Here is a 20,714-nt window from a genome sequence, read left to right as displayed (position 1 = left end):
CACACTCTCTGTTACACTCCCTGAGGTTGTTTCTTCTGACTACAACTCTCTTCTCTGGAACATCCACTGCCTTCCCTCCTTCAAGTCTGCTCAGATGGTACTTTCTCAGTGAGGCCTTTCCTTACAGCTCTTTCAAACTGTAATGCCCCTCCCTTCCCCCACCACGATGTTTCTGCTTGATTTCTCTTCAAAGCACCGTCGATGAAAAAATTAATCAGTCGATCGAAAAAAGAAGTAGAAAATTTTATCTGAGCCAAATTGAGGATTATAACCCGGGAAGAGCCTCTCAGAAAGCTCCGAGAACTGTTCTGCCTGTTAGAGGTCAAGGCACAGTTATATAAGTTTTTGAGACACAGGGCTGTACATTAAATGACGTATTACTGACAGTGTACACAATCCAGATATATACAAAGTGAGTAGTGGTCATTAGTCATCGTGGCCCCTTACAAGATTAGGAAGAAAGGTTATCTCCTAAGGAGTTGTGACCCTTGATGAGATTTAAAAGGAATGTTATCTCCTAAGGAGGTCTGATTAATGCAGATGCAGAATACACGATACTAATGCAGAGGCCCAAACGGGCAAAGGAAACATTTATGTTTAAATTTTTCTCATCTTGCCATAAAATAGGAATTTTATTTAATCAGTATTCGCCTTTTAAACTCTCTACATAATTTACGTATACTTTGTTTTTTCTCTATCTTCCTCCATCAGAATGTATTCTCCATGAAGGCAGGATTTCCACCTCATTCCTCATTCTGTTCACGGCTATATTTTCAGGGCCAAGGACATTACCTGGCACGAGGGAGGCACTCAATACATATTTGTAGATGAATTCCCTGTTCACGTCCATTTTCTCTTTAGTTTGCTCATTTATTAATGCATTCATTTGACACATATTTATGGAGTAATCACACAGTGCTGGCCGCTGCTGCAGGCGGTGGTAAAGGACCATAGACAGGTGCCCCGCGCTCAGGAAGCATCCATCCGGGTCACGGTCAGGGGGTGCTGGAACCAGCTGGCATCAGCACTCAAGGGTTGACTGATAAACTTTAAGTAATTTTGCCATTGTTAAACATAGCCCTTACTTTAAATTATGTAACCTGGCTATATTAAACTATATTAACACAAAGAAAACAAACTATATTAAAACAAACTAAACTACATTTTAATGTAAGAAATATCCAAACTCACCACTCTCTAATTACCTGACTACATTTTATTATTTTTTTAAATTGAAGTACAGTTGATTTACAATGTTCCAGGTGTACAGCAAAGTGATTTTATATATATAATATATATGTATGTATAAAAATATATATACTTTCTCAGATTCTTTCCCATTATAGGTTATTTCAAGATATTGAATATAGTTCCCTCTGCTACACAGTAGGTCCTTGTTCTTGATCTATTTCTTTGTTCTTGAGGTTATCGGCATCTATTGCATCAGGCGGCGAACGGCATCTCCTCCGGGAACCCCAGCACGCGCTTGCTGGTTAAGTCGAGTCCACGCCTGTGTCTCCTCCCAGGAGACCGGCTTCCTCCGACACCAAATGCTCCCCGACCAGCAACCTGCCCACCTTCCCGGCGGCCCGCCTCCCCCAGGTGCGGAGGGTAGGAGGGGTAGAGTCTCGGTTGACCTCCGCTGGTTAAGCCTCCCGGGACCCGGGATGCCTTTAAGGTGGGAGGGAGGGGCGATCGATCGCTCGAGCCTCCTCTGACTGAGCCTGTGGCGGTCGAGCCGCGGGGATCTGCTGGGAATGCCTGGCGCGCGGAGCCGGTAGGACGCATGGGGCGGCCAGGCCGGGGTCGCGGGCGCTGGGCTGGAGGGGGGCAGAGCTGGTGGTTCGGGGCGGTGAGGCCGGGAGGGGGTGGGAGTGGGGACAGAAAGCGGGGAAAGGAGGGAGGAAGGGAGGGAGGGGGCGGGAGGAGGGCAGCCCGGCCGGCGGCGGAGCCCCAGGTGCGCATCCCAGGTGCGCATCCCAGGTGCGCGGCCGCGGCCCCGCGGGGAGGGCGGGCGGGGCTGAGTCCGAGCCTTAAGTTCTGCGGCGAGAGCTGCGCGGGGGACGGCGGCGGGGACGGGGGGCGTCCAAGCATGTGGACAGATGCCCGAGATTTTGGGCGGTTCTCTCTGCAGGCCTGTGAGGGCGGGATAGGCAGTCTCTCTCCGGGAAAAAGTTAATGATGCGGTGCTTTAAAAAAGGACCTGGCATAGTCAGATGTATCCTTTTTAAAAGGGCTGATTTTTCGATCTTAAAGAGAAGTCTTAGAACTTATCCCCATGTCATTTCTCGGCTAAGGGACACACTGAGGTCGCGTGGACAGCTGAGAGTAGGCCTTGGTCTCATGTTCCAAGCGCAGGGTTTTTCTCATCCCATGAGATACTGCCATTGCACGTTTTAGAGCTTACTTACCCGCTCTGTTGTGGAATTCATAAAAATGCTATTAATCCACATGCGTTTTATTTTGTAGGGAGAAGAAACTGACTAAATGAATAACATGAAGTCCAGTAGAATCCCACTTTTTAAAATTTCAATTCAGGGGAGTAAAAGTAAACCATTGCTATCTTTCCCTGGTGATTTCTTGTGTTTTACTACTTGAAACACCCAGCTTTTATAATACTCATGATGTCTGTAGGGAAATCCTCAAAAAAAAGACCTCGTAGAAGTTTATCAAGCAGCAAAACTAAAAAAAATGAATCTAACTCTATTATTGCGTTTTTTAACAACGTACCGTCTGTTAAACTTGCCTGCCCCATTTGTAGTAAAATGGTGCCAAGATATGACCTAAACCGTCACCTTGATGAAATGTGTGCTAACAACGGTGACATCACTCCAGCTGACCCTGGGCATGTTGGCTTAAGTTCAAATGTGTCCACAGTAGATTTGACCAATATTGCCTTAGAAGATGTAACGCCAGAGAAGTCACCATCAAAGATCAATTTAACCCCTGGCCAAAGTGATTCAGCAAAAATGGGCATAAAACAGCAGACCAGCCCCTATTTTAAGAGTAATGATGATGCAGTGTGCAGAAATCAAGATGGGCTGAGACATCATAATGTGAAAGTCATCCCTCTGGGAAGCCTGTCATCTAAGTTGTCCAGAAGATACATAAAGGCTAAAAGATCAATAGATAAGAATGAGGGATTCGCCAATCAGAGTCCACAGAGTTCCTCGTCCACAGGGGTTAAGAGCCTGGATGATCAGTGTTCAGAGATGGAACGCCAGGATCAGCTTCTGGAGAATAGTTCTCAAAAGGAAAACATGTTTGCCTGTAATTCTCTGGAGGAACCAAGCACTCCCGAACATATTGTGGGAGGCTCTAAAATGATGGAAGCTGAAGGCCAAACGGCTGCCCAGGAATGTGGGAGATCAACTCTCACCCCCACCTTCTCAGATAATGCTCCCGTGTTACTTTCACCAGATTTAACTCTTGGGCATAAATTAAAGTCTGTTTCAGAGGACCGTCTTGCAAAGCAGGAGAGTATCAAAGGAACAGATGATACAGGTGTTGAAAACTGTGAGGCAGGTGGTTGTGAAGAGGTAAAAATGACTTTTGTTTCACAAGCTCCAACCCAGTCATCACATTGGGAGGCAAAATCTCATGATTCTACACACGATGCTTCTATATGGAGTGACAGCCAAGCACTTCCTCCAGAAGGTGACAGTGGCTTAAAGAATGAAATCACTGACCGAATTCCTTTGGAGCAGGGGTCAAGCTGTGATGTTTCCTGTGTAACAAGTCCAGCACCACCGGACCATCCTTACTACCTTCAGAGTTTCCTCGTGGTGCTGAAAGCCGTGTTTGAGAATGAAGAAGACAGGATGCTCTTTGATGAACACGAGAAGGGCATTATAACTAAATTTCATCAATTGTCAGGTATCTTGAACCTGTTTGCTTTCGAGGCTTTGTTTCCCCTTTGCTGCCCTGATTTGGTCTGAGATGTGATGGGCAGAAATCTCATGACCACAAGCAGTCAGTGTGGTTTTGGGAGTCCCCTGGGAGTACTCATGGGAATCACAGCCAATGAGAGTTCAGCTAGAGAAAGATAGGCCTGTAAAAGAGACAAGATTTTGGGGCCTGGTGATGTCTGCTTCTGCAGTATCATCCTTACAAGCTGTACTTTAGTTGTAGTGGAAGCAGCTGTTTGTCCTGTTTTTGTATATTTGATGGTTGTAAAACAACCTTTCCCAGATTAGAAGAAAAAAATACAGTGTGATTTAGGAAAGTGTACTTTGCATTTCGGGCACGTAATCAAGCTGACTGTTAGGTGGTTTTGTTGTTTTTGCAGGCCATTTCCTCAAAAATGAAAGTAAAATACAGGGGAAAAAAACAAACCAAGGTATACTCAGGCATATTTTTTTCCTCCAACAATATTTTAGTTGCCTGGACTCTGCCTTTTAAAGTCAGGGTGTGCAGGAAGTGGAAACTTTCAAGCGAAATTGGTACATTAAAATCTTTTTTGGCCTTTTTTTTTTTTTTTCCTTTTTAAATTTTGTAAATTAGTACGTTTAAAAACATGCCTCAGTTCCTTGGCAGCCGGCGGTGGCTCTGAGCCCGTAGTGCAGGTTTGGAACAAGAGCCCCCCCTTGATGGCTGCTCATCCAAAGAGCCTTGATGGCTCTGGGCAACTGAGTCCCTCCCGAGTAGGAAAAGCTTACTTGGGGGCCACACTGACCTCTAGTAATAGTAGCAGGTCTGAGTCCCAGTAGAGTAAAAAAAAGAAATTCTGAGTGTTACCAATAATGGTTAAGAGAAAGGCTTCATTCAGTTTTACATTCACACAAGAAAACTATGGCTCTGCTTGTGTTACTTTTTAACATGTAGGTGATACTTCTCTGCACAGTTCTTTTTTTTTAACATATTAAAAATATTTTTCTTTTTTATAAATTTATGTTTCGTTGCATTGGGTCTTCGTTGCTGAGCGCAGGCTTTCTCTAGTTGCGGCGAGCGGGGATTACTCTTCGTTGCGGTGCGCGGGCTTCTCATTGCGGTGGCTTCTCTTGTTGCGGAGCATGGGCTCCAGGCACGTGGGCTTCAGCAGTTGTGGCTTGCGGGCTCAGCAGTTGTGGTGCACGAGCTTAGTTGCTCCATGGCATGTGGGATCCTCCTGGACCAGGGCTTGAACCCATGTCCCCTGCATCAGCAGGTGGATTCTTAACCACTGTGCTACCAGGGAAGCCCTTTGCACAGTTTTATAAAGTGTCCACACAGCTTCCATCTCTACTTGCACTGGCCTCCCCCAACGTGGGTGTGAATGACCCCGACTGACTGTCATATCCGGGGTGGTCACAGATCTTTGGTTAGGTGCTGCTTGCATTCATGTGAGCATTTGTTTGAATAGCTGGTGGCCCCTGGCTTCAGTATGATTGCGAAGCAGGAGCAGTTTCCTAGTGTAAGTTCTGCAGATTCTTGTGGCTTGCTCTCCACAGAGAATCATCTACAGTGTCTCTGTTGTAAAAACAACTACTGCAAGTCGATTTTGCCTCTTTAAAGAAAAAAGGGAAATAGGGCTTCCCTGGTGGCGCAGTGGTTGAGAGTCTGCCTGTTGATGCAGGGGACGTGGGTGCCCCGGTCAGGGAGGATCCCACGTGCCGCGGAGCGGCTGGGCCCGTGAGCCGTGGCCGCTGAGCCTGTGCATCCGGAGCCTGTGCTCCGCAACAGGAGAGGCCACAACAGTGAGAGGCCGACGTACCGCAAAAAAAAAAAAAAAAAAAAAAGGGGAAATAAATGTTGAAGATGTAACAAATGCAGTCATACCATTTTATTTTATTTTTTAAAATTTTCAGCTGTGCCATGCAGCATACAGGATCTTAGTTCCCCGACCAGAGATCGAACCCACGCCCCCTGCAATGGAAGTGTGGAGTCTTAACCACTGGACCGCCAGGGAAGTCCCCGTACCATTTCAGAGTTAGAAATTTAAAGATAATTTGGGTAATAGGAAAACTTGAGACCAGATTAATTAAATAGCTTGGTGGAGATCACTGCCTTAGAGGTGGCCACCCCACCAAAGCTAGACTTTTTTTGGAAAATTCTTTTCAAATGATTTTCAGCCAAAAATAGAACAATGCATATTAAACCGAAAGGAGAAAACAAAATAACTGGAACCCTGGGGGGTTTCTCTTGAGGGAGTAGAAATGTTGGCTAGAAAGTGGGGAGCCCGGGTCTTAGGTTTTTAAATGGACAATAATCATTTCCAACTTTGGAACTTTTTTTTATGGTTTATACACTAATTATTGAATACCTCATCGTGTTTAATCTTTTCACCAACTTTGGAAAGATGGTGTTACTGCCCACCCCCCCTTCCTTTTTATAATAGAGGAGACAAGGGAGTCTCAGTTCCAAAGACTTGCATAACTGGGGGGGCAGGGCTGGCTTTGTGTCCTCCTGCTCCTCCTGTCCTGTGGTGATAGGCATACAGGCCAAGGAGACATCCCCACGGGACTCTGTATTTGAAATAAGTTATGTCTTCCTAAGGAAGAAAATGATTTTCTTGGAAGATCCGTTGAGTCAGCCTCTGTGTATTTCTAACAGCCTGTTTTACTCACCTCAGTTTACAAAAGTAAATTATAGTATATGTTTTCGAGAAGAAATAGAAGGTTTTTCACTATTTTTCTTAACTTTGTTCCAGCTAGTGGTCAGAAGTTATATGTCAGACTTTTTCAACGTAAATTCGGCTGGATTAAGATGAACAAGCTGGAATATGAAGAGATCTCCGCTGACTTAACCCCGGTGGTTAGAGAGTTGACGCGCGCAGGCTTCCTGCAGACGGGTATGGTTTGTCCAGGGGAACCAAAGTGAAAACCCGATGTAGGGAATCCAGTTTCTGCAAAATGAGGGTGATGTTAGTTTGGTGTCACCTCCTGATTGGTGCCTGATAAATAGTGATTGTGTATGTCTTTTTAAATTGAGTTTTGAATCTTCTTAGGACAACAAATTATTCATGTGTTGTTAAAGTCATCCTCAGCCTGAGGTAAGACTCCTAGGATAACAGAAGTTTGCCTGCTGCTGCGTTCTGATGGTCCCAGGCCTAGTCCCGTAAAGTCACCAAGGGATAGATGGGTGGCCGGGTCCACAGGGGAAACTCATCCCTCCTGGCTCTCCTTCCAGCAAGAGCTTGAGTCATCTTACCCAGTTTTCTCATCTTTATGATGGAACAAAGCTGGTTTGTTTGACGCTTGTATCGCCTCTAAAACCTTAATTTACCCCCCATGCACACACAGACAGCTCTTATAATTTGTAGGTTGATTGTCTCAGGAATTGTTTCACTGATTTAAGCCCATGTGAATATGAGGTAACCTTGGTTGTCCTGTCAGTAGCTTTCATTAGGTACCTACATGTGTTGAGTACAGTATTGTACTGGAAACGTGGGTATAAGGAGGATGAACGATGTGAGTCCTGGGTTCAAGTTGTTCACAGTTTAGACTGAAACAGGGGAATCAAGCCAAAGCCAGACGGTTTCTGTGCGGCAGAGTTTGTAGTGCAGCGCAGAAAGTAAGTGCAGTTAGGGTGACGTGGTGGGCCTGGCTGGGGGGTGTGGGGAGCCTTGGGGGAGAGGCCTGGAGGCTCCATGGATGTGAGGGATCAGGCAGCGGGACCCTGGGTTCCCTCACATCAGGCCATCAGGGGCACTGGAGAGCTTGTGTCCCCACCTGACCCGGAAGATTAGGTGCAGGTTCCAGAAATCTACAGGTGTAACAGGCAAGCCAGGTGAGCCTTGACTACCTTTATTTATTTTAAAATATATTTATTTATTTATTTATTTATTTATTTTTGGCTGCGTTGGGTCTTCATTGCCGCACGCGGGCTTTCTCTAGTTGCGGCGAGCGGGGGCTACTCTTTGTTGGCTTGCGGGCTCTGGAGTGCAGACTCAGTAGTTGTGGCTCGTGGGTTTAGCTCCACGGCATGTGGGATCTCCCAGACCAGGGCTCGAACCCGTGTTCCCTGCATTGGCAGGTGGATTCTTAACCACTGCGCCACCAGGGAAGCCCTGAGCCTTGACTTACCTTTAAATGACAGTTAAGCAGCAAAAGCAGAACCCCAGTGGCCTAACGCTGCCCTCAGTCCCGCCCAGGTCCCACTGTGGTCTGCACAGCCCAGTGGGGTATAGCCCTGGCCGTCCCCTCACTCTGCTTCCTGGGTGTTCTGGCTGAGTGCACCCCTCTTTCAGAGCCTGTGCCTGCTCCCACTTGGCTCACCCCCTCATGTCATCCAGCTCTGTTCTGTGTCGCCTTGTCAGGGACTTGCATGACCACCTAGTGTCAAATACGGCCACCTCCCGCCAGTCCAGTTTGCCTTGCCCAGCTTTGCTTTTCTTTCTTCTTTTTTCCTAATTCATTCTTCCTCCTTTTATTTATTTATTAAAAAAATAATATTATTGAAGTGTAGTTGATTTACAGTGTTGTGTTAATTTCTGCTGTACAGCAAAGTGATTGTTATACATATATGCATTCTTTTTATATTCTTCTCCTTATGGTTTATCACAGGATATTGAATATAGTTCCCCGTGCTATACAGTAGGACCTTGTTGTTCATCCATCCTATACATAGTAGTTTGCATCTGCTAATCCCAAACTCCCAATCCATCCCTCCCACCCCCCACCCCTTGGCAACCACAAGTCTGTTCTCTATGTCTGTGATTCTGTTTCTGTTTCATAGATATGTTCATTTGTGTCATATTTTAGATTTCACATATAAGTGATATATGGTAATCGTCTTTCTCTTTCTGACTTACTTCGCTTAATATGATCATCTCTAGGTCCGTCCATGTTGCTGCCAGCTTTGTTTTTCTTTGTAGCGGTTGTCACCCCTGACATACTTATTATGCTAGGAGATAAGCTCCCTGTGGGCACAGATGCAGTTTGTTCACGTATGTCCTGGGCAGGTGCTACCTGGCAGGCAGTGTACACCCAGTGAGGACTTGCTGACTGGAGGAAGATGGCCCTGCCCTAAGCTGTGGATGCTGTGCAGGCAGAGACCAGCCAGCTCTGATTCAGCTGCATCCCCGGGGTCAAGCTTGCTGTCTGGGTCCCCTAATAGTGTGATGTATACATGTGTGCCAAGCAAGTGACCCCATGAAAGTCTTCTCAGCCCCAGGCCTGTGTGGAGAGAGGACAGCTGATGAACAGTTGACTCTCACCTACTCTGGAGAGGCCCAGCCGTAGGTTTTGTTGTGAGCGATATACCAGTGGCTATCCATGTGGGTCTTTATTTTATTCAGATTTTCTTTTACTTCTTAGTGAGAAGTTCTGTTGTTTTATAACCTTTGTGAAATACCTGTTTTCCATAATTTTTAACAATCAGTTTGGCAAACTAAAATTTCTACAGTAGCATTTCACTTTATTTGCATGTAAGTGAGTTTTCTTCTTAAAGTAAATAAAGCTAGAAAACAGTAAGCTTATTTAAAACTACTTTTAATTTTTTTTTTTTTTAATATTTCAGAATCTGAGTTGCAAGAACTGTCTGAGGTGCTTGAGCTCCTTTCTGCTCCGGAACTGAAAGCCCTGGCAAAGACCTTCCACTTGGTGAATCCCAATGGGCAGAAGCAGCAGCTGGTAGATGCATTTCTCAAATTGGCCAAACAGCCTTCAGTCTGCACTTGGTGCAAGAATCAGCCTGGCATTGGTGCAGTGATTTTGAAAAGGTTTTGTGGCTATTGTTATAGTAAAAACATTTGAAATGTTGATAGCACGTATTTAATTTATTTTTATTTATTTATTTTTAAGCTGCATTGGGTCTTCGTTGCTGCGCATGGGCTTTTCTCTAGTTGAGGAGAGCGGGGCTGCTCTTTGTTGCGGTGTGCAGGCTCTAGGTGCGCGGGCTTTAGTAGTTGTGGCACGAGGGCTCAGTAGTTGTGGCTCGTAGGCTCTAGAGCGCAGACTCTAGAGTAGTTGTGGCGCATGGGCTTAGCTGCTCCACGGCATGTGGGATCTTCCCGGACCAGGGCTTAAACCTGTGTTCCCTGCATTGGCAGATGGATTCTTAACCACTGTGCCACCAGGAAAGTCCCAATAGCACATATTAACTCTTAAGATGGGTGGTATGTGTTTTCAGATTGTAATTGTTTTTTTCAGTTGCAGTTAGGTTGAGAAGGCGGTGAACCATTATTATAAAGACTGGATTTTTCTTGGTTTATTATTCCTAATTCTTAAGATACCACACTGATTTCTAGGACCAAGAAAAATCAGGAGGCAAGAGATTAGAGGCACTAGGCCCTTGGCAAATTCTAATATTTTATTATTCAAGAAAAATGCAGTTTTAACTACTATTCTTATAGGAGTTTGGAATGGCGGTCCACTGGACCTCCTTGCGACTCTGCATGGAGATGGAGGAGGAGGATGTTTTCTGGCAGTCTCTGTAGATGAATGGTCCTCAAGTAAATGGTGGTGTGATGGGAATCCCACCCCTGTGTCCTCTCGGCTCTGGTGGTGGCACCGATCTCTGCATGCCCCAGGGATGCAACTCTGCTTTTGGCTTAATAGCTTTGGGGCTGGTAAGAAAGTGTGAGGTCCTCCACTAGACCAGTGGCTCTCAACTGTTGGCAACTGTGCCCTCCAGGGGACACCTGGCATCGTCTGGAGGCGTTTTCATTGTCATGACTAAGGTGGGTAGTGGGTGCTACTGGCATTTAGTGAATGGAGGCCAGGGGTGCAGCTGAGCATCCTCTAATTCACAGCCTGGGCATCCCACCCCCAGGAAAGACTTACACGGCCCAGATGTCAATAGCGAAACTGTGCCGTGTGTGGTGATGTAGTTGTTGGAGCCGGAGGGCCCTGGACTTAACATGCCACCTTACCAAGAGCCTTTGGTAGTGACGTTTTCTACATAAATACCTATTATTTCATCTCAAGTGTCACTGGAGTCAAGATTTGAGAATTGCTAGTGTCAAATAGATAACACTTGTATGAGTTTTGCTGGTATTTCACATGTTCAGGACCAGCATAAACCCTATCCTGATCTTTTATTGAGGCAAACAGTGTGTGAAATCGTTTGCAGATACAGTTTCATCTAATCCTCACCGTGTTCCTAGGTGGGGCTCTGAGCCCCAGAGAGGTTAAAGAAATGCTTCAAGTCACACAGTTGGAGGTGGGAGATTTGCTTCAGGCTTAGAATAATGCATGCTGTTTAGCTTGAAATAATTTGTGAAATCTGACATCCAAATGCTTAAAAGCCAGAAAGTTATTTCCATATTGTGTATTTTTCAGAGCTAAAGACTGGGCGGGACAGTCTCTTAGAGTGTGTAGAGACCCCCGGGCTGTGTTCTCCCGGGTCCTGCTGCTGTTTTCACTGACCCACGCAGTGGAAGAGGAGGAGGCGGCCTGTGGCGGGCAGGGCCAGCTTTCTACGGTGCTGCTGGTCAACCTTGGCCGTGTGGAGTTTCCCAGGTATACCGTCAGTCGGAAAACCCAAATCTTCCAGGATAGAGAGGATCTCATCAGGTAAGGGCGTGTTTGCTCTCTATGAAATCTGTGTATTTTAAAATTTATGAAGAAGGCTTTGTTATTATTTTTTGCCATCCACAACGGGAACATGAGTTCATAGCCAAAATCATTTTTTAAAAATTTATTTATTTTTTAATTTTTGGCTGTGTTGGGTCTTTGTTGTTGCGTGTGGGCTTTCTCTAGTTGCGGTGAGCGGGGGCTACTCTTCGTTGCGGTGCGCGGGCTTCTCGTTGCGGTGGCTTCTCTTGTCGCAGAGCACAGGCTCTAGGCGCACGGGCTTCAGTAATTGTGGCTCAGGGGCTCTAGAGCGCAGGCTCAGTAGTTGTGGTGCACGGGCTTCGTTGCTCCGTGGCATGTAGGAATCTTCCTGGGCCAGGGGTCGAACCTGTGTCCCCTGCATTGGCAGGCAGATTCTTAAGCATTGTGCCACCAGGGAAGTCCTCACTTTTGATTCTTGATTTAAGGTTTATGACTCAAATTTAGCAGAAATTGATTCTGATATTTGATTTTAGGAAAGTTGTTTAAGTGTTGTCTAGTAGGTGCTTTAAAAAATAAACTATTTAGATTATTGTATCAAAACAGGGTCAGTATAAACTGATTTTAGCCCATTTTGCCATAGTTATCAGGAAGTTCAATATCCTATTTGTGTTCAGTTAGACTAACTTTTTTAGTCAAATCTTCTAGTAAGAATATTTCTCATGACTGTGTTTTCTTTTGTCTCATGTCCTTTTACGTCTTCGTTTTTAGTGACTTGGTGCTGTTCTTTTTGGTGAGAACTCTGGAGCCAGGTTCCAGTCTCTCTAATGGAACCATGAATCTACTCTGTGCCTTAGTTTCCTCATCTGCAAAATGGGGAGATAATAGTACATTCCCACAGATCTGTGCTGATATGTGTAGCGTGCTTAGAGCCTGGCCTGTGGGGATTGCTCAGTGCGTCTTAGTGGTATAATTGTCATCATTACCGCGTATCTAAGGGAGGTTGCTTTTCAGTTCTATGGTTGACAAAACCATGGTTGACAAGTTCAGAAGTGGGGAGGCTAGGGAGAAAAAATAAACCATCACGTCTTTTTTTTAGAAAGTAGGTATCCTATAAATGTTAAATATAAGTCAAAATTCTTTTGTTATGCAGAGGGCTGTAGCACATAAATGAAATCTGGTTGAAGTGACTTCAGGAAGGGTGATTATACAACACCAGTAATGTGACACCTGGCCTGAGGAACCTTTCCCACCACCTTGGTACTTGAAATAATTGATCCTTTCTTTTCTTTTCTCATTTATTCAGTGCCCATGGGTTGAGTGTTAAGTACCTATTACGTGCCAGGTGGTGGAGTTGCAGTGTGAACAGATAGGGTCTTTGCTGCCGTGGGGTTATGTTTTACTGGGGAAGACGGGAAAGAAAAGAGAATAATATGATAACTGTGGGGCAGGCTGGAGAGGTCCTGTGTAGATAGTGTGAGGCAGAGAGTGTCCCTGAAAGGTTGGAATTGAGGCTTGAGAATGAGGAGGAGCCGGTCCTGCAGGAGTCTGGGTGCCCGCGTCCAGGCTCCGTGGGCAGGAGAGAGCTTGCTGATCTCCGGCCGGAACCTCAGGGGCCGTGTGAAGGGGAGGCTGGGCAGGACCGCAGGTCAGGGGACGCTGGGCCTCAGAGCCCTGGTGAGCCGACTGGGTCATATCCGCTGAGGATGGGGAGCTGGGGAAGGGGTTTAGGCAGGCGAGGGATCTGGTGCACGTTTTACAAAAGCGTCCCATGGAGTGGCGGCTGAGGGGTGGCAGGAGACTAATTGAGCGTTGGTGGTCCGGATGGAGGTCTTGGCTGGGCTGGCAGTGGCGGGCATTGTAGAGAAGTGAACGTGCGAGATGTTTTGGGGCAGAAAAGATGAGACTTGATTCTGACTACATTGTGATTGTGATAGTGATTAGATTTGTGGGGAGGAAAGGAGTGAGTCAGGAATGACTCTGGAGTTTTGGCGTGGGTGGTGGTGCCATCAGATGAGATGGGGAACTTGGGGGGAGGGCTGGGATGCCGGGTGGGGTTGCCCCCAGCCCCATGACTGAAGCTGCCCCGTGTGGTACTGGGCATGCCATCAGGAGCCCAGGAAGGAGCTTGGCCTGGAGAGGAATTGGAGTCACCAGCACGCGGCCGGGGATGAGGTCCCCGAGGGAGAAGAGGAGGAAGGAGCTTGGCAGCCAGTGCCGAGGGGTTGGGCAGCATGGAGGAGCCGCCGGGAGGGCGGCAGGGAACCAGGGGTTTGTGTGGTGGGCAGACCTGGAGAAGAAGGTGTGTCAGGATGGGGCTCGATTGAACACTGGAGGAAAGGCAGTGAGGTCGAGTGGGATGGCCCATGGGGTGGGCGGTGGACGGCAGGAGCCGTGCGCAGGGAGGGGAAGGTCGGTTCCAATGGGCTTCGGAGAAGCAGCCCCTGCTGTGGCGGCCTGCGACGGCAGGGCGGTCCAGTTCCCTGGTGTCTTAAGGGTAGGAGATACTCGGGTGTGTGTGTGTGTTTGTGCACGTGCACGTGCAGATAAACCCATAGAAAGGGCGAGGCAGATGGTGGAGGAGGAGGAGGGGACCCCCCCTGGGACCCGGAGCACCTGTGGGATGACTGGGGTGTGGGCAGGGCTGAGGCTGCTGTGGTGGAGGCTGGGGACCCCTCTAGCAGGGCTGGGCCGAGGTGTGCGAGCACGTGCCGAAACCAGCTGGCCTGGCACTGCGATTGTCTTCGGCACGATGAGGGGAGTTGGTGCAGGCCCAGAGGAGTGAGCGGCCAGGGCACCCCGACCAGGGTGGGGCTGTGGCCGGTGTGTGTTCTTCCCCGGGCCCGCTTGCCCCTGGCGTGGTCCGTGAGCCTGCAGGATGGGAGGCGCTATGGCTGGGACAGGGGCTGTGCTGGAGGTGGGGCCTTGGTGAAGGCGGGGGAGTTGCTGTCAGCAGTGAACGAGCTGGAAGGATTGGGTGCTGGGGTCAGTGGAGGAGATGCTCGAAGTCAGCATCTTGAGGGTGACTTGGTCCATCAGGGACAGACGGTCTCAGTGGCCACGGGCACGTGGGTGGCTGAGAAGAGGTTGGAGAATCGTGTTATAGGGGAGGAAGGCGGTGGAGAATTCTGAAGTTGTGGCCATCGTGGTGGGAGACACAGGGAGACCAAGGCAGAGGGGACGGGGACAGAGGGGTGGGGGGCGCTGGCAGGTGCCCGCAAGGAGGAGGCGTGGGCTTCGGAGGTGGAGGCTTTCAAGGAGTGAAGGAGAATTTGGTGGCAGAGGTGGGAGGGAGGAGGATGCTTCCATCTGTGTGGGCCCTGAGTGAGGAGAGCCGTCCCTGCTTGAAGGGGGCTGTGGGGAAGCCGTGCTCTCAGCCAGGTGTAGGGAGGGCAGGAGACAGAGGTCGGGGTGCAGAAGGGATGCTGTTCTTGGCAGTGCGGGGGTGGGGGTGAGGTTTGGGAGATGGGAAGGAGGGCTGGTGACCGTGCAGGCGGCGATGGCGGCACCGTGGGGCTGGCGCTGGGCTTGATGGGCTCGTGAAGAGGGGGCTTGGTTCAGGTGGGTGGGTGGGCGCTCCTGCCGGGCAGGCCAACCTCCGGGCACCCTCTCCCCGTTTCTCTTTCCTTTTTGACCTTAGAATTGTCCAGTTGCACATTATAAGAGTTAGATCGAAGAGTTCATGAGCAAATTTTTATATTTAGAGGCCATTTCTTATACTCTTTTTTTAAAAAAAAATATTTTATTCAAGTATAGTTGATTTACAATGTTAATTTTTGCTGTACAGCAAAGTGATTCAGTTCTACATATATCTTTTACTCTTACGTGATAGTATTTGCACATATTGCTCGTGCATGCTTTTTCTTTTAAGTGTGAGTCCAGAACACAATGACTGTGCCCTCGAAGTGTTAGAGAACTGATTGGGTGAATGTCTCAGGTGCACTGAGAAGTTGTCTTTCTTCACTTAAGTGTGTTCATAACACTTCAGCATTGCTGTCTCCCAAAGTCTGTCCCTGAAGTTATTTTTGAAAATCCCAAATAGTTCTCTTAGCTCGGGCAGCATCCCTCTGGCTATATCTCTGGCTCAATGATTAAATTACCGAATCTACGCTTGTGTGTAATTCTGAAGTCAGTTACCTGTTTACAAGGTTGCCAGATTGCTGAATGAATGAATGAATGAATGAGCACCAAAAGTCAGAAAGGAAGCACGGGTCAGGATTACGTGCATATAATGGGATGTGTTATGTAATGGTGCGGCGTGAACGTTTTCATCTTTCTGGTTGGGTAGCCTGTCTCAATTCTTCTAGGCCACTCCTGTGGGGTAATACGTCAAATTATTACTGAGGGAAAATGTAACGTTCGTATTTTCAAAAGCAGAGTCAGATGTGGTGGGCAGGATGTGGAATTTTGTGTGTCAGTCCTCGTTCACCCCTGAAGCTTGGATGGCCTGGTCCCCCCCCGCCCCCCGCAGGTACGCAGCGGCCGCACACATGCTGAACGACATCTCCACTGCGATGGCCAGCGGGTCCTGGGAGGAAGCCAGGGGACTCGCTCAGTGTGCAAAGCAGGATTGGGACGGACTGAAAGACCACCCGTCCCTAAGGTGAAGTGGTTCTTGGGTCCCTGTCAAAGTTTACTGACTAGCCGGGTTGTTCTAACTGCTTAAGGTCTTTCTTTTCATGAAGAGCACACTCCTTTCCTTTTGTGGTGAAACCAACATGTGCAGTTGAATTTCCTCCTTGCTTTGCCTGGAGTCAAAGTGCTGGGTGAATAGGAGGGCATGTCTGGAGGTTTGGAGTGACCTTATACACTTGGTCCCTGTGTGGCAGACAGTAGCTTGCCGCCTTTGGGTGGGCCGGCCTCTCTGGGGGTTGGTCAGCTGAATTTAACCGTGGGGGAAGCCCAGCCACAGGACAGAAGCTGTGGGAACTGTGCCAAGTGTCTTCTTTCTGCAGGAAATTCCAGCAGCTGTAAAATTCTGAAAAAGAAAATGAACATTTACTTCGAAAGTTCAAGTACACAGCATGTGATCCTTCATTTTGTTTGGTTTAATAAATGTTAAACATATTCCATATGGTTAAGAGAATTTTTCCTTTCTTTGTTACACAGTGATGAGAAAAATTAGTATTATTAAATATCTTTTTCAAAAAAACATTTGGAACTGAAGTCTGTGCAGAAATAATATGGACTTAAAAACCATAGCCAGGAAAATGGCGTTTACTGTTAAGAAAAAATAACTGAATATTTTGTCCATATTTTGTTTGGGAGTAACTCAGACAAAATTGAGCCATTTACTTAAAGGCCTTTCTAGAAAGGAGACGACTTCTTACCCTCTGATGTGCACGTACATTGGAGGATTAAGATAATTCAGGAAAATTTGTTAACATTTCTCAGACCAAACAGAAGAAGAATGTTTAAAACAAGTTAATAGGCGATTTTGTTTGTTTAAAAAAAAGAAAAGACCTAGTGGTCAGGAAGTTGGGTTCCTGTCAGACAGAGGTTGGTAGCCTCTTCCGTGGAGGGCCAGCTGGGCAGTGGTCAGGCTCTGCCAGCCACATGCTCACTGGCCTCTGCTGTCCTGCTGTGAACGCGCCCCCTGCCCCCCCCACGAGTAGGCGGGGCTGTCGTAATGCAGGTGTGTTTGCAGACACCAAAATGTGAGTTTCATGTAATTTTCACAGGCCACAGACTATTTTTCTCCTTTTGACTTATTTTAATCATTTAGAAATGTGGAAATCACCCTGGGTTTGTATAAAATCAGGTGGGGGCCCTGCGTCTGGCCCGAGGGTGGGCATTTGCTGACCTCCAGCTCTCATTTCACGCTGCTGTCTGGGGGACCTTGGAAGGGTGGCTGTGAGAGCGTATATTTGTGGAGTAGAAAACTGCACACGGCAGGCAGTGTTCAGAATATATCTTCTTAAAAGGTAGGAATTCAGTCTGCTTTGTCACTTCTTGTGATTGTCTTACAATAGATAAACCAAAGCATTAAACTGCTGGTGTATGTCTTTTTTCTAGATACCACGAGAAATTACCACTCTTTCTCCGGTGTTTTACCGTTGGTTGGGTTTATACAAGGATTTTGTCCCGAACCGTTGAAATACTGCAGAGACTTCACATGTACGAGGTGAGTGCACAAGCCCCCTCCCCTGGCTCTTACTGAGGGGGACCTGCCTGGCTCTTGACGTCTCCCAAGTACTTGGTCAGCACACAGCGATGCGACGAGGGCCTGCTTCCCGTGGGCACCTGCCATCTCCTGGTCAGTAGGAAGACGGCCGAGGGCAACCTGCTGTTCCACCAGCTGTGAGCTGACACCTGTGTGCCAGGATGGCCAGGTGACGGTCAGAGCCCCGCAGGGAGCCGCTGATGGTCTCTGCAGCTGGAGCTTAGCCACTGTCAGAACCCCCTGTGTGACAGGGAGGGTCTTCCCAAACCCCTGAGGCAGAAACCTCACCTCTCTTTGTGTTTCCCTGGCAGCAGTAGTGGACGGTCTGGAAATAATTTATAATCACGAATGAGAAGTTCGGTCGTATCCCTCCTCGTATTAAACATTGTGAGATTGCTGGAGTTAGCTTCTGTTGTGTTGACACTTGTGTGATTGAAACATGGTGTTTTACAAAGAGAATGTGCTAGGGCTGGGCCAGTGGGGCCCCCAAGAGGGGTCTGTGGACTTGCCTCCGAGGCCCTGTGGGGTTGGCTTCAGGGAATCTGCGAGTGTGTCTATGGGGTTTGTGCCTTTTTCTCAGGAGATGCATTAGATACTTCAAAGAGATCCGGGAACCACCAAAGATGAACATGAAGTGTGACCAGTAAACCTAGACCAGAAAGTCCCCCTGTTGAGGTGGGGTGTTTGGGTGAAGACCCCCTCATTCCTGTCCTGCCCCTTGCCCGTCACAGTCTCGGCCCTGTGACCGGCTGGGTTCCCAGAAGCACATGCACCTGCAGCCCAGCCACTGCTCCTGCCCAGAGTCTGGCTGCGTCCGGCCTGGGCTGCCGACCTGGTTTGCAGAGAGTGCTGAGCTGCACGAGGTGATGGGGGGCCTGCTGAGAAGTAGGGGGCACCTCCGGAGCTCAGGCCACTCCCGAGGGACGTCCCAGGGTCCCTCTTGGCAGTCCGAGTCGTGAGCCTTACTTTAGAATGGAGAGGGATGCTGTACAGATATACTTTGACAATTTTCCTGACTACTCAGTATAATGGCAGACTCTTGGTGTGTAGGTGTCTAATGCGCGTCCCTTGTTGTTGCCACAGGAAGCCGTCAAGGAGCTTGAAAACCTTTTGTCCCAGAAAGTGTACTGTCCTGACAGCAGAGGCCGGTGGTGGGACCGTCTGGCTCTCAACTTGCACCAGCACCTGAAGCGCCTGGAGCCGGTACTCAGCCGCGGGAGCCGCCCAGCCTTTGTTCAGTTTGGCATACATTTAAAAATATAGCAAACTGTTAATACCTTATAAATCTAAATGTTGGGCTTCCCTGGTGGCGCAGTGGTTGAGAGTCCGCCTGCCAATGCAGGGGACGTGGGTTCATGCCCCGGTCCGGGAAGATCCCACATGCCACGGAGCGGCTGGGCCCGTGAGCCATGGCCGCTGAGCCTGTGCGTCCGGACCCCGTGCTCCACAACGGGAGAGGTCACAACAGTGAGAGGCCCGCGTACCACCAAAAAAAAAAAAAAAAAAACTAAATGTAATTAGAACGTTGACTTCTTTTTTTCCTAACTTTTATTTTATATTGGACTATGGTTGATTTAGAACATTGGTTTCTTTTTTAAAAATTAATTAATTTTTAAATTTTTGGCTGTGTTGGGTCTTCATTGCTGTGTGCGGGCTTTCTCTAGTTACGGTAAACGGGGACTACTCTTCGTTGCGGTGCGCGGGCTTCTCATTGCGGTGGCTTCTCTCTTGTTGCGGAGCACGGGCTCTAGGCGCAAGGGCTTCAGTAGTTGTGGCTCGCGGGCTCCAGAGCGCAGGCTCAGTAGTTGTGGTGCACGGGCTTAGTTGCTCTGTGGCATGAGGGATCTTCCCAGACCAGGGCTCGAACTCGTGTCCCTTGCATTGGCAGGCGGATTCTTTTTTTTTTTTTAGATGAGAGTGAGTTTATTGAGAACAAATAGCAGAGTTAGTGAGGGGCACTGCAAATGCAGCTGGCCGACTTCCTGATAGACCAGGGAGAACCAACCGGCAGGCGGATTCTAAACTATGCCACCAGGGAAGCCCCTGGTTTCTTTTTTTTTTTTTTAATTTTTATTTTATATTGGACTGTGGTTGATGTTGATTTCTTAAACATCCTTCTTCGTCTGTGTTCTTCCAACCCCAGAAGAAGTAGCAGGGGCGCGAACATGGGGGCGACAGTGGGGTTGGTGGATGTGTCGGCAGCGGCTCGTGTTGGGATTCAGGGATGAAGTTCTAGGGGTGGAGGGAGCTGGAGGGTTGGATGTGTCCGCCTTCACACAGTTTTGGAAATGGTGGTTGTATTCACTGGTTGCTCAGGGCCTCCTGGTAGAAAGATGGGTGGAAGGCATTCCTCCCACCCTGAGACGTGGTGTCTGACTCAGCAGGGCGGGTGCCTTCCCTTCCAGGCGCTGCCTTCTCTGTGGCAGGGACCTTGTGAGTCCAAGGACACGATGGCTGCCAGCTGCTGCAGCCAGCAGGGTGGGGCCTCCCGAGGTGGCGACAGTGGCCCTCTGTGTGGCCACCTGCGGTCCCGTCCCTGCCAACCTCGTGTTTGCATTGAACAGAGGGCACTACGGCTCTGGGAGCTTTTGTTTTTCCAGGGGCAGGTCAACTGAATCAGGATGATGGAGGGCTGGAAAATTTGACCACAGGGGTGGATGATGACGTACTATTTTTACTGCCTTAACCTGAAAAGGTGCCTTGTTACCTCAAGTGCTTCCAGCCGGGAGAGCTGTTTCCTCTCCTGGAGGCGGGTGTGGTGCTCCCCGCCTGGCGCTGATTCGGGCTGACAGGGCAGGGGAGGCCTCTGGTGGCCCCTCACCTAGCGTGGACAGAGGGTGTGTGTGCACTGCCTGTCTCTTTCATTGAAATAAAGTCTCCAAAGAGTTGATAGACTTTCCCCTTGCTTGGATCTGCTGATAGGAGCGTTCACTCATACTCCGAGGTTATCTTTGAGACAGATGGAAAACCCTGGTTCCTTTTCGCCTTTTCCCAAGAATCTTCCTGGCCATGCTCATAACCCCTGTTATTTTGTCACCGTTCCTTCCCTTCTCTACATCAGTCTCCTGGGAGGGCAACTGCCAGCCCAGCAGAGGCTCATGCCTGCAGGTGCCCAGCAGCTGGCCAGGCCAGGCTAA

The 20,714-nt window shown here is 48.4% G+C and overlaps 1 protein-coding gene across 11 annotated transcripts in view; it reads left to right on the top strand.

Moving 5' to 3' along the window:
* The first annotated feature begins 1,471 nt into the window (after nucleotides 1-1,471).
* The window catches only part of FAN1 (FANCD2 and FANCI associated nuclease 1), a 48,824-nt gene continuing 29,581 nt past the window's right edge, over nucleotides 1,472-20,714 (top strand). For 7 of the 11 annotated variants that reach the window (XM_067030084.1, XM_067030089.1, XM_067030088.1 and 4 more), the window contains exons 1-8: nucleotides 1,691-1,777; nucleotides 2,470-3,876; nucleotides 6,629-6,769; nucleotides 9,439-9,640; nucleotides 11,202-11,435; nucleotides 15,886-16,017; nucleotides 17,430-17,538; nucleotides 18,661-18,780. In XM_067030084.1, coding sequence (XP_066886185.1) covers nucleotides 2,622-3,876; nucleotides 6,629-6,769; nucleotides 9,439-9,640; nucleotides 11,202-11,435; nucleotides 15,886-16,017; nucleotides 17,430-17,538; nucleotides 18,661-18,780 — 2,193 coding nt within the window. In that variant the 5' untranslated portion in view covers nucleotides 1,691-1,777; nucleotides 2,470-2,621. Of the gene's footprint in view, nucleotides 1,778-1,894; nucleotides 1,984-2,469; nucleotides 3,877-6,628; nucleotides 6,770-9,438; nucleotides 9,641-11,201; nucleotides 11,436-15,885; nucleotides 16,018-17,429; nucleotides 17,539-18,660; nucleotides 18,781-20,714 lie in introns of those variants that run through there. The other 4 variants (XM_059057021.2, XM_067030087.1, XM_059057023.2 and 1 more) reach the window with 4 other exon arrangements.

The sequence above is a fragment of the Kogia breviceps genome, chromosome 3 (genome assembly GCF_026419965.1).
Source record: "Kogia breviceps isolate mKogBre1 chromosome 3, mKogBre1 haplotype 1, whole genome shotgun sequence".
NCBI lineage: Eukaryota > Metazoa > Chordata > Mammalia > Artiodactyla > Physeteridae > Kogia > Kogia breviceps.
This window is presented reverse-complemented; position numbering and strand designations above follow the sequence as displayed.